Source organism: Leptopilina boulardi, unplaced genomic scaffold (assembly GCF_019393585.1).
Source record: "Leptopilina boulardi isolate dan_hultmark-lab unplaced genomic scaffold, ZJU_Lbou_2.1 LbouV2_38, whole genome shotgun sequence".
NCBI lineage: Eukaryota > Metazoa > Arthropoda > Insecta > Hymenoptera > Figitidae > Leptopilina > Leptopilina boulardi.
In genome coordinates, this window is record NW_026137951.1 from 1,145,467 (window position 1) to 1,159,480 (window position 14,014).

Sequence of the window (14,014 nt, forward strand, 5' to 3'; positions counted from 1 at the left end):
ATTTAATTTTAGTAATTCGATTACTTGACTATTATCAAAATATTTATACTTGAACTAAATAATTTTTATTTGAATTAACTAACTGTATTAAAACCAATTTTTTGGTTTTCATTTTTTAATTAAAAAGATGATTCAGTATCGAATAATTTATTTTGATTACTCTTTTTTTTTTGCTAACCATTTTATAAAAAAAAAAAAATCAAATACAATTCACAAGGGGATACAATGTATAAGAGTATATACTTTGTACATAACTTTGTTATTTAATATATATTGAACGCAAGAGAAAACTGAATGAGAAAATAAGTGAATTAAATGAATATTATACCAATAAGTAGGATAAAAAAAAAAAAGAAAAAAAAATAGAATTTGCTTTTGAATAGCAAAAGGGGATCAATTTCTTGAATAACAGGTATACGTATGGTGAACCTGTGCCAAGGCTGGCAAAAAGTGATTACGGGATCAATGCGCGGAATGGAAAGGAGGAGGGCGATGGGTTTGTTGCATTTATTGAAGTCCTTTGATCAGCTGTCGGCTCGAACGAATTTCTCCTGAACAAGTGCGCGCACACGGTAGGATATATCAACGGAACCTGAAAGGAAAGGAACTTTGAAACGTCCGACGATCGTGTATCATACGCATATATATATATATATATATATATAACAGGGGTGTCTTTCATCTTTTCACCATTGCCTCAAAGGAAGCAGAAACAAAATAAAACCAAGTATATTACTCCGAAAAATATTATGCAAATTTCTCTAAATTTAAGACAAGGATTACATTTCATTTTTATTTCCGGGGGTCCAATTTTTCGGAACTCGAAATATATATTTCCATTTCTAAATAAATTTAATTTTGTAAAAGTAAAAATTGTATTTTTTTTTTTTGGGAAAATAAATGCGTTATTCATAAAACTAGGACACTGGAACACGATTTCAATCCCGTGACGAGTAATTAGAATCCTTTGCGAACACGTGCATCGATTATGTATACTATTAATCAAGAAATAAAAAAAAAAGATAATGTGTTCTGTAAAAAAAAAAAGAAAGAGAATTATTTATCCTTGAGGATTATTTATATTTGTATAGGAGGTTTCTATTACTATTCCGATATGGAGTTCGATAAACTTCTAATGTGAAATAAAAAAAGAAAAAAATGATTTCATTATGTAAAGGTACATATAGAGATTATTTTTTTCCTGATGAGCACTTTTTATGCGCCAACAATGCAAATTGTATTCATTATTGCTCGCATAGGGAAGATAAAAAAAAAACCCAATTAAAAACGTATACATGAGCTTTATAAATAAAAAATTGGATTTTTCGAATCAAAATATAATTATTATTTTTTAATTAGATTTCAGTTCGGAAAAAATGAAAATTTTCATTTATTATAAATAAAATTAATTATTATTATTATTATCACTACTGCAATAATAATAATTATTATTTTTATTACTATTTTTATTATTATTACGTATTACAATAACGTTATAACAATAAAAAAAAAATTTTTTTTCCCTTAAAAATTGTAAAATAATTTTAAATTATTTTTTTAGTGATATAAAAAAAATAAACGCATTATAATAATTCGCAATGTGGGCGAATACGATTTGAATAATCGAAAACTAATTTTTGCGGAAATATATATATATATAAATATTTTAGAGGAACATAAAATTTTTATGCTCGCGATTATAAAAAATCAGCATCAATATAATTTTTTTTTTCTAACAATAAAAATTAATTTTTAAAACGGTATATATATGTGTAATCGAGTTCGGGAATCTTCGTTGGAAACCTCAGTCTTCTTAACTCGAGCTCATACTCTCAGCGCTCAGTTGTTAACGCGCTTTCAATCTGAGCGGACGTATGGCTGATCTTTCGTAAAACGTGTTTCGTGTTTTTAGTTTAACTATACACGTGGCGGAAGAGGTGAATATTTTAATCAAGACTGGCAGTTGAGAGGACAATTTTTAAAAATGCACAATTCCCTGAGGTAAAAACGTCAAGACTTGATAATTTTTTTTCTACCATATATGCAATTTTAATTTATTTTTTTATTTAAAAAAAAAAATTAATTTTCCACTTTTTAGGTACTAGTATATTTTAGTAAAAAAATTAAAATTATATTTAAAATTATTAATTAAATAAATAACTAATTTATTATTAATTATTTATTTAAAATTATAATTTATAATTATTAAATAGTAAATAATTATAATAGTTATAAAAAATTAGATTAATAATTATAATCAAAATGTTTATTAATAATTATAATAATTATAATAATTATAAATGAAAAAAAATTATTGTAAATTATAATTTAATAGTGAAAACATAAACGGTCTGTATAAAAAAATTATTATTTTTTTATTTATTTAATTCTAACATTATAATTATTTTTTATTTAAAAACTAGCTTTTTCAAATTCGATTTTTTTTTATAGTGGAGAGGGATTTTGTTGAAATAAACGTTTCATTTGTATGCGGACTCAATTGACAATATTTTTGAATTACAATGGTAATGGAATTTTGGAACGTTTTTAAATAGATCGACTTTTTTTTCCCTCTATATATTCTACCTCTCTGTCACTATCAATATCACTATATGGGATCCGACAGTGTTCGGCATTAATGTCTCCTGATCACGAGACTGTATATATTCAAAATTTATTTACTTTTCAAAATGTTAAATTGTTTATTTAAAATTGTCACCATTTTTCTATTTCACTTCCTTTAAATTAATTTATAAAAAAATTAAATTTTATGGAAAAAAAAATTAAAACAAATTAAATAATTAAATAATTAAATAAATAGTTAAATAAATAATTAAACGAATAATTAAATAAATAATTGAAATTTTTAAATAATTTTTTAAAAATTTGAATTTCTTTTGTAAATTATTTTTTACATGATAAGATTTAAAAATATCAAGCGAATAATTATTCAAGTACACAAAAAAAAGAATTTATTTAATATTGTAAAGCATCTATTTAAGGTTTCAATAGATAGCGAAACGAATTAAAAATTTAAAAAAAAAACCTGAATTTTCTCCTCTTAGAATTTCTATTAGACACAGGGTTATGGCTTCAGGACATGCAGTCGTTTATGAGTTTGTTCAGGACGAAATTTGTATAATTTAGGAGAAAGGGACTCGAAATGTAAATAACTTTGGTAAAATTTGCTTGATTGCTTTTCTCTGCTTTTGGAATATTATAATAATTTTTTTTTTCAAATCACAATAATTATTAAACAAAATCGTTTAAAAGTTTCCACGTTTTTTTTCTTAAATAAATATTTTCAATATTAAAAAACAGTTTTTAAAATAAATTTCCCTATATATAAAAATTTTTAATTATTTAAAAATTTAATTAAATAATTTAGTAATTTAATCAACTTGTAAATTCAGTTATTATAGAAAGATTCACTCAACTTTAAAAATCAGGTAATTTAAAAATTTCGATAATTCATATTTTTATTGGTAAAAATTAATTTATATATTATATAAATTTGAATTAATTTCTATAGCAATAATTTTGATTAATATCAGTTAGTTTAAAAATAAAAAACCTGAAATTTTTTTTTGTTGCCAATATAAAATATGAAAATGAAAGATTAATAAAAAAGATATTGAAAAACTCACATTGGGACATTGCTGCAACGACGACGACGACAACGACGAACGATGTATAATGAAAGTTAATAATCCTCTTCGGGCATCTGAAAAAAAAGAAATGCAAAATATTCAGTGAGTAAATATTTTTTTATCATCTCGTTGCGAATATATCTTATATGGATGGGAATAAAGTTACCATAGCAATTTTGTCAATATTGACTCTATATCTGAGGGGCGGAGGGTAATAAATTTCCTTGATTCGTAGCAAAGCCGTTACGTGATTCACGTTGACTGTATAAAGTTTATATGTATATATATATATACCATACGTTATATTGTACACTATATACAACTGGGCACATAAGCCTCTTTAGCGCCCGTAGCTGTGACCGCGCATGATAAAATTTACCGATTACAGTAATACCTCGTCTACTATATCATATAAGCGTACTACATCACTTGAGCTCGCATCAAATCTCTTAAATAGAATAATATCTCAAATCACATATACTTGTCTCACTTTCAAAACGTGCATCATATTTTATCTATTTATATATAAAACAGGTGCGTTTTCAAATTCAATTCTTTTCAATAATTCTACTTTAAAATTAAAATTATTTCTTATGTTTCAAATTAAAAGAGGCATTTTTCTAAAATTTTATTATTTTTTTTTTTCTAAAAATGTTATTTTGTCAAGTTTTTTTTTCTTACAGTAAACTTGGTTGTATCTTTTTCTATTGCAATGTTTTGATGCACATAAGTTATATCAAAAAGAGATCTCATTTTTAGAAATGATACACGAAACGGTCTCATTTTTTGATGCAAAAAATTGAATCAATTTATATCAATCATGGCCGAATTGAATCGACTCAAAATTAAATGAATTTTTTTCAGATATTTTGGTAATAATACAATTGCGGAGACCATTTCACTATTTAATTTGAAAATGAAAATAGCAGAAAATCAAAGACAATGTGCAATTCGATAATTAAAAAGTGACAGCTTATAAACATAACCTAAAATGCATGAGAAAAAATTTGTCGATAAAATCAATATAGCCGAGCTTTTTAGTAGGTAGATGGCAGTTTTGTTTTTTTATAAAAACGATTTAGAAAAAATTTAAAGAAAGAAAATAGATGAGTGCTGCCATCTACCTTCTAAAAAGCTCGGCTATATTGATTTTATCGACAAATTTTTTCTCATGCATTTTAGGTTATGTTTATAAGCTGTCACTTTTTAATTATCGAATTGCACATTGTCTTTGATTTTCTGTTATTTTCATTTTCAAATTAAATAGTGAAATGATCTCCGCAATTGTACTATTACCAAAATATCTGAAAAAAATTCGTTTAATTTTGAGTCGATTCAATTCGGCCATGATTGATATAAATTGATTAAATTTTTTGCATCAAAAAATGAGACCGTTTCGTGTATCATTTCTAAAAATGATACACAAAACGATCTCTTTTTGATATAACTTATGTGCATCAAAACGTTGCAAAGATTTGATGCAATTTTTGGTCTCAATTTGAAACTTTTAGGAAAACTGTGGCTGCATGGAAAAAAAACTCTTTACCTGGAATAGCGATATGTTTCTCTAGAATAACGAAAACTTTCTCTGTTTTAATGAAACTTATCGTTGTTTTGAGGTGAGAATTTTTTTTCCTTATTCTATTTATATTTAAAATTAAAATAAAATTCGTTAACAAAATTTGTAAATATAATTTACAAAAATGTTGTAAACAATTGTAAATAATTGTAAATTCAAAAAACCTATTTTATTTCAGTAAAATATTTTCAGATACCGATATTTTTGAAAAATGAGAATTTAATTAAAAAGAACAATTTGCAAAATAAAATTTCAAAAAGATGCGGTTAAATTTTATTATTATAATACACTATATTATTTCTTTACATAAATATATGTTTAAAGTAATTTTTGGTTTTTTATTTATTTTTTTTTATTTAAAATTGTTACAACTATAATTTTTTTCAATTTTTTTTTGTATAATAAATAACCTCTACGCTATAAAATTACTAGATAAAAACAGAAATTATTTCAAAAATTTGGAATCAAATTCACATAATTACTTTATACTGTCCTACAATGGAAAAACATACTTAAATTAATTATACAAATTATATTTAATAATAATTATATTATTACCTTTTTTTAAATAATAAATTTGTAATAATAAATAAATAATAAATTTTAAAAAAGTAATTTTTTTCCCGCGCATTTATTTGTCGTTGTGCATTTTCTTTCTTTTTTTTTTTTTTTTGTCGATGGTTCGTCGAATCACGAAGGGCTCTCGCCCACGTAAACCGGTAACACATCACCTACACACGCATATACATATATATACAATTTTCTCATGCATGTGAGCATGTCAAACATGTAAGGTCCCCACATTGTCTACAGTGTTAGTCATCCGTACTGTACTCTGTGGGGGTGAAAGACTTCCATATATACTACTGCCATAAGGGGGAAAAAAAAGGAAGAAAACGAAGGAAAAAAAAAAATTTGTTGCACGTACGTGCCACTGCGATTTCGTCGAAAAAGCGAATGAAAATGTATAGCCAAGTGGAATAAGACATAATGGCGGAGGAAAAAAAAAATGAAATATTTCGATACATCGTTGAAAAATTGGACCTTCTCCAAATTTCTTCAATTTTGATTTTTCACATTATAAAAGAAGAATATAAATTTTGTCATTTCGTAAAATTTGGAATTTTAATTTTCAATTGAATTCATTTTATACAAATTCAAATTTACATTTAGCTGAAATTTATAAAGAAAAATTAATATTAAATCGAATTCTCATTTTTAGAATTGAATTCGCATTTAGCAGAATTTTTCATTTATCTGAATTCTCAGGCAAAACAGAATTTTAATATTAAAAGAATTTTGCAGTGCAAGTTTTGATAAATGAAGATTCTGTAAAATAGAAATTCTAATATTTAAGAGTTCGACTAAATGGAAATTCTGTTAAATATAAATTAGGCTAAATGAAAATTAATTTCAATTAAATTTTTTGTTTAGCAAAAATTCAGTTAAATAAAAATTTTGCAAAATTAACACGAATTCAGTTAAATAAGAATTCTGACAATTTTTCGTCCAATTAAAAATTTGGCTTAATGGATGTGTGTTAAATGAGAATTTCTATTAAACAAATATTAATTCAATTTAAAAATTCTGTTGAGAAAAATTATGCTAAATTTTCAATCAATTGAAAATTCGGTTAAATATATTTTTGTGCCAAATGAAATTTATTTCAAATTAAAATTCTGTTCAGAAAAATTTCAGTTAAAAAAAAATTCTGCTAAATTTTTAAATTGCAATATCTGTTAAATATATTTTTATGTTAAATGAGAATTCTGCTAAATGAAAATTGATTACAAATAAAATTCCGTTTGAGTAAAAATTATGTTAAATAAATATTCTTCTTAATTGACGTGAATTCAGTTACATACAAATTCTGCTAAATTTTTAATTAAATAAAAATTTGGCTAAATAGATTTTTGTTGTTAAATGAGAATTCTAAAAAATTAAAATTCTATTGGGTAAAAATTCAGCTAAATAAAAATTTCGCTAAATCGATGTGAATTCAGGCAATTAAAAATTCTGCTAAATTTCAAACCAATTAGAAATTCGACTGCGTAAACTTGTATGTTAAATGAGAATTCTGCTAAATGAAAGTTGATTCGAAATGAAATTCTGTTGAGTAAAAATTATGTTAAATAAATATTCTACTTCATTGACGTGAATTCAGTTACATACAAATTCTGCTAAATTTTCAATTAATTAAAAATTCGGTTAAATATATTTTTGTGCCAAATGAAATTTAATTCAAATTCAAATTCTGTTCAGAAAAATTTCAGTCAAATAAAAACTCTGCTAAATTTTTAAATTGCAATATCTGTTAAATATATTGTTATGTTAAATGAGAATTCTGCTAAATAAAAATTGATTCCAAATAAAATTCCGTTTGAATAAAAATTATGTTAAATAAATATTCTGCTTAATTGACGTGAATTCAGTTAAATAAAAATTCTGCTAAATTCTTAATTAAATAAAAATTCGGCTAAATAGATTTTTGTTGTTAAATGAGAATTTTGAAAAATTAAAATTCTATTGGATAAAAATTCAGTTAAATAAAAATTTCGCTAAATCGACGTGAATTAAGGCAATTAAAAATTCTGCTAAATTTCAAACCAATTAGAAATTCGACTGCGTAAAATTGTATGTTAAATGAGAATTCTGCTAAATGAAAGTTGATTCGAAATGAAATTCTGTTGAGTAAAAATTCTGTAATAAATAAATATTCTACTGAATTGACATGATTTCAGTTAAATAAAAATTCGGCTAAATCGACTTTTGTTATTAAATGTGAATTCTGCAAAATAAAAATTAATGCAAATTAAAATTCTGTTGGGTAAAAATTCAGTTAAATAAAAATTCTGCTAAATCGACGTAAATTCAGTCAATTAAAAATTCTGCTAAATTTCAAACCAATTAAAAATTCGACTGCTTAGACTTTTGTGTTAAATGAGAATTCTGCTTGATAAAAATTCGTTTCTCTTTAAAAATTCTATTAAATAAAAATTTTATAATATAGACATAAATTTTATGCAATTAAAATGTAAATATAAATTAAAAACTAGGGTATAAAAAAATTCCAGAATATTTTTCCAGCTCATAAAATATGCGGGGAGATTCTTAGGAATTTTTTCCTCTTTTTTTGCTGTGTATATTTGCACATATTATCAGAAGCGGTTAACGATATCTGCAGAATAGCCCTAATCCATAGTGGCAACCCCTCGCAGCTTCCGTTTTCTCAAGAGGCCTGCGCTAACAAATGGACTCTTGCCTACCATAAACGGTGTGTATGGATCGCACCATTTGTAGAAAGACATTCACCATTAAATCCGCACTATCAAACGCATACCACAGATTTAACCTCCACATTGTATTAAATTTATTTCACATAAATTTTACATTAATCATTTCATTTTTTTTTTTTTTTAACAATTTACTTATATTTCGATGCCAACCATTAAACTCTCGTATTTTAATTATAATTTTGTCCATATTATAGAAGAAAAAAAAATCTCCACTGCAATTTTTTTTTTCTTGCAATCTAGATTCCTTTTTCAAATTCCAATGGCAATTTCCTGATTAAATAACCGAAGGCCCCCACAAATTTCCAGCCGAGATTTTATATATTGTAGGCGGACAACTTTTTGAACTATGCCGGACTTGCTCTATATGAAATTTTTTTCTCGCCCCCCTCCACATTATTACATAACTCTTGAAATTTACAACCTGATGAAATGTGTGGAGCGAAAATCGTGAACCTTTTCATCTCGTCGTTTTGCGAGAGAGCGAATACTTAAAATACCGACAGGCGCACATAGGCGCATCGGTTCAACTCCTCGATGCTTCACTGGCATTCTCAGAATATTCCAAGTACTTTCCATAAGAAAAGGGAACTCGTTGTCTCGCTCCAAAAAGCATTTAAAGAAAAAAAAAAAAAAAAAAAATTAAAATTGGAAGAGAAAAAAAAAAATTTTTAATTGTACACGACACTTCTATCTTTATGAAAGATGTAGGGATTTTTTTTTCTATTTCCGTCTCTACAAGCGCCATTGATAACTTGTTATTAGTAGCAATTAGTCGACAGCAATCTTGTGTATCACGCGTGACTTGATCATCATTGCCCGTGTATTTTATTTTATATATATATATATATATAAGACATCAGGGAAAATCCAATGATCTGACAAGATTTCTTATTTAGAGAATTTATGTGCATCACGCGATACAATGTATATGTCACGCTTTTTTTTTCTTATTTTTATAATAATAATAATAATTCGCGAATGAGCGAGAGTGTTTATTGGTTTTTTGATTATAAAAATACTTTACAATTAAATAATTTAATTACTACACATTTTTAGCTTAAAATTAATTTATTAAAATTTTTATTTCTTCGAATTTTTATATTTGATTGAATAACCGCGATTTTTCATATTGGAGAATTTTTACTTAACTCAAAATTCATTTAACACACCCAGAGAAATACTTTATTTGAACCAAATATAATATATATTTTAGTTAAATAAACGTATATTTACGCCTTTTATTTGGCGTAAATAAAATTTTTCATTTAAATCAAATAAATGTTTATTTGGTTCTGAGACAAATATATATAAATTCTCTGGATGCAGAATTTCTTTTTTAATTGAATTTTCATTTGACAGAACTTTCATTTGTTTAAATAAACATTCGACAGAAATATTTTCCAAATTCCAATTTAATTTTGTGTGTAAAATTTTTGAATTTAAAAAAAATATATTATATGTATATTTTATATAATGAGTATACTCGTTTCTATAAATTTTACATGATCTTATCATTTGATATGATCAACGATTTGTGAAATAAAAAAATTGGTTTAACTTGAAGATATAAACTTCAAAGAATGTTGGGAATGTGATCTCAAAGGGTTCTTTTTTTTTGCTTATTTTTGCTCTCTTTATAGAACGTACATTTAGAATTAAGTTGATATTTTTTTTTTTTTTTATTATTACTTGAAATAATTTTGCATTCAGCTATAAAAGTAAAATTAAAATTCGTTTACTGTCTAAATCAAAATGAGTAAAAAATTTAACTATAATTTAAATTAGTGACTCACTTTTTTTTTTGGTTTTAAATTAATTAAATTTTACTAATTCGATAGTAATAAAAAAAAATTTATTTTTACTATTAATTAGTTTAATTTTGGAATTAGTGACTCACTTTCTGCTTTTGAATTAGTAAAATTTAATTTAAAAAAATTTTTTTACTATCGAATTAGTAAAATTTATCTTAAAAAATTTTTTTACTATCGAATTAGTAAAATTTAGCTAATTTAAAAGCAAAAAGTAAGTCACTTATTCAAATTATTTAGAATTTTTGCTAATTCACATTCATAGAATAAATTAAAAAATTGTTTCATGAAAACCTTATTGAAGATAAATTTTTATATATTTTTACTATCTAAATTTTTTGTGAAAATTGGTTTACTAATATTTAAATTAGTAGAAATTTTCACTAATTTTTAGTAAAAAATTACTATTCGATGTAGTAATATTTTTTTTACTAAAGTTTTAGTGAAAAATGACTAAAAATTAGCAGAAATTATTTACCAATTTAAATTAGTAAACGCTAATAAATAAATAAATTATTAAAAATGCTAATTAATTAATTATTTAAAAGCTAATTAATTCATTAATTATTTGAACGCTAATTCAAAATTAGAATATATATATATATGTAAAAATTGAATTACATGAACATATTTTTTAATAATCAATTTAAAGTAAAAAATGTTTTACAGAATTGAAGATAAGTTTTTCTTTGGCAACATCAATAACTAATTATTCTTTGCATGCAAATGAAGAATTCGGGTGGGATATATATATATAAACTATATATATGTATTTTAAAGTAGTGCAGCCGCAAGGTATATCGTTTTCGCTGACCATTAATTAGACTTTTGCCTGGTCTGAACGACTGGGGCTGACTTTTTTCTTTGCTCTTTCTTTTTTTTTTGTCTGCTAATTCCTAACTACTTGGATGCACGCTAAAAACAAAATGGGAGTTTTAATGAAACACATTATAGTCTCTATATGTCAAAGAAATCCTTTAAAAAAAAATCTACATAAACTGACTGCGTTTACTAATCACATAATGGTATAATTATCATATGAAATAATGATAGGGTATTATTTTTAATTTCCGTCACTCATAATCGTAAATGTTGAAAATAAAAAAAAAAAAAAATTATCCCAGTCAACATAATTAAATATACAAATTATTAAAGATTCATATTACGAAACTAATTTTTAAAATAAATATCATTAAATAATAAATAAATATTATTAAATAAGAAATTAATAAATATTATTTTTAAATAAAAAATTTATTTATTTAAAAATTAAAGATATTTCTCTACGCAAGCGTATATAGCAATGAAGTGTTTTATGTGGAAAATCCAATTAGAAGGTAAATTGAAACCAGGAAATGTGGCATTAGGTTCGAAAAGCAAGTGGCGTTCTCACGCAGGAGTGACCGATTCCTAGCCTTTATATTGCGGTATCTATATACTCGATTTCGAATAGTGACATAATAGAGGAGGATGCACCGTTACGCAAAGTGTTTCTAGGGTCATAGAGAAAGACAGACGTAGGCGGAGACAAGATAGCCATGATGCATACATATATATATATATACATATGTACATAAACGAGTATCGACGCGTATGCGAGTCTCGCGTTCTTAAACCATGTACCGCAAACAACCGCATTGGCATTCAAGTTATACCCTATAGAAAACCACTTTTCTTCAAAAAAAAACATACATAGTATCATTGAATTCATTTTTCTAATCACAAAGCACGTGTCTATTATTTTTCGTGTTGTACATTTTAATCAAGAGATAAATTTTATTAATATCGATGAAAAAATAAGATATAATTATTATTGTATAATTAGAATTTAATTGAAAGAACAAATAAAATTTCCCAAAAAACCCCGGGAGGAATCGAACCCCTGACACCAAGTTCCGCAACAAGCGCCCTAACGACTGCGGCTATTTTCAACTGTATTTCTATTTTTTCTATATTAATATTTATAGACTCCCCTAGGCACAATTTAAACGAAAAATAATTTTTTTTTTAACAATATTTCGAGTTTTTTTCAATTCTATCTATTTTTAAATATTTATTTTTATTTATTCTTTATATTTTTAATTTAATTTTATTATTTATTCTTTATTTATTTATTTTAATTATACTTTCCTTATCTAGATATTTCTTTTTGAATACTATTTCTTTTTTCTTATCTATTTTTATTTATTGATATTTTTAAATTAATTACTTATGTAACAAGTGGATTACAAAAATAAAAAAATTATTAATATTATTTGACTTTTATATATATGTATTTAATTTTAATTATTAATTAGTAAATTATCTATTCTAATAGAATTTGTTTTTATTTGAGTTTTCATTTTTTTTTGATTTATTATTTAATTATTAACTTTTTATTATTCTCAGTAAATAATAATTAATTACTAAATTAATAAATAAATTACTAAATTAATAAATTAACTACTGAATTAATAATCAAATTACTACTTAGTAAATTATTATTAAATTAGTAAATAAATATTACCTACTACTTAGTAATTTATTACCTAAGTAGTAATTTATTTATTTATTAATAAAAAAATTAATACTATTTCTTTTTTCTTATCTATTTTTATTTATTGATATTTTTAAATTAATTACTTATGTAACAAGTGGCTTACAAAAATAAAAAAATTATAATTGTTATTTGACTTTTATATATATGTATTTAATTTTAATTATTAATTAGTAAATTATCTATTCTTATAGAATTTGTTTTTATTTAAGTTTTCATTTTTTTTTTGATTTTTTCTTTTTATTTCTTATTTAATTATTAACTTTTTATTATTTTATTTTTATTTTTAGAATACGACAATACAACTTTTTTTTTTTCACCGCTAGAATTAGTTTTTTTTTATTTATATAATTTGACAATTTATATATTTTAATTTGCTAAGATTTTCGGTTATTACTAATAATGTATTTATTTTTGGTATTCTATTGTAATATAATTAGAATTAGAATAAAAGAAAGAAAAACTTTTCCCAAAACCCCTGGGAGGAATCGAACCCTCGACCTGAATTTCCGCAACAAGCGCCCTAACGCCTGCGGCTATTTTCAACTATAATTCTATTTTTCCAATTTCCAAAGTCCACTATACACAGTTAAAACGAAAAATGACATTCTTCTTTAATATTTCTAAAATTAAATAATTCCAATGAAAAAATATATTTTCGAAAATAATTTGATTAATTAAAAAAAATACTAGGATTAAAATTGAGCATTTATCTTCTTCTCCAACTCGAAAATCGTTCTTTTATAATTCATTTAAAGACAGTATATAATAATCAGATTTCATTGCATATTATGTGTATGTGTGTGTGTGTGGCTTTAACAGGTCATAAAAGCTATGCTGTGACGTTAAAGAGATAATAATACACCTCTCTCTGACATACACCTCAAGTTGTTTTCGATTGATATAGTAGTAGAAGCAAATGGACACGGTCTAGTGCGCGAAAACTGTCGAAGTGAAAATTTATTATTCTTGGAAAGTATTTCTCACAAGTCGCGCGATAACCAAAGCGAATTAAAAAATTAAATTTCACAAATACAGCCAGTTTATAAACACATATTTTACAAAAAGACAGGTACAATTCATTAAAAAAAAAAAAAAAAAAAAATTTCTCCGATTCCCTAATGGGAGAAATATTTTTTCTAACT

The 14,014-nt window shown here is 24.1% G+C and overlaps 1 protein-coding gene across 1 annotated transcript in view; it reads left to right on the forward strand.

Annotated features, from left to right (window-relative positions):
* The first annotated feature begins 1,844 nt into the window (after positions 1 to 1,844).
* Positions 1,845 to 14,014, forward strand: part of LOC127288101 (putative uncharacterized protein DDB_G0279653) — a 48,669-nt gene continuing 36,499 nt past the window's right edge. The window contains exon 1 of the mRNA XM_051315359.1: positions 1,845 to 2,001. Within this exon, the coding sequence (XP_051171316.1) occupies positions 1,985 to 2,001 (17 nt within the window). The 5' untranslated portion in view covers positions 1,845 to 1,984. The remainder of the gene's footprint in view (positions 2,002 to 14,014) is intronic.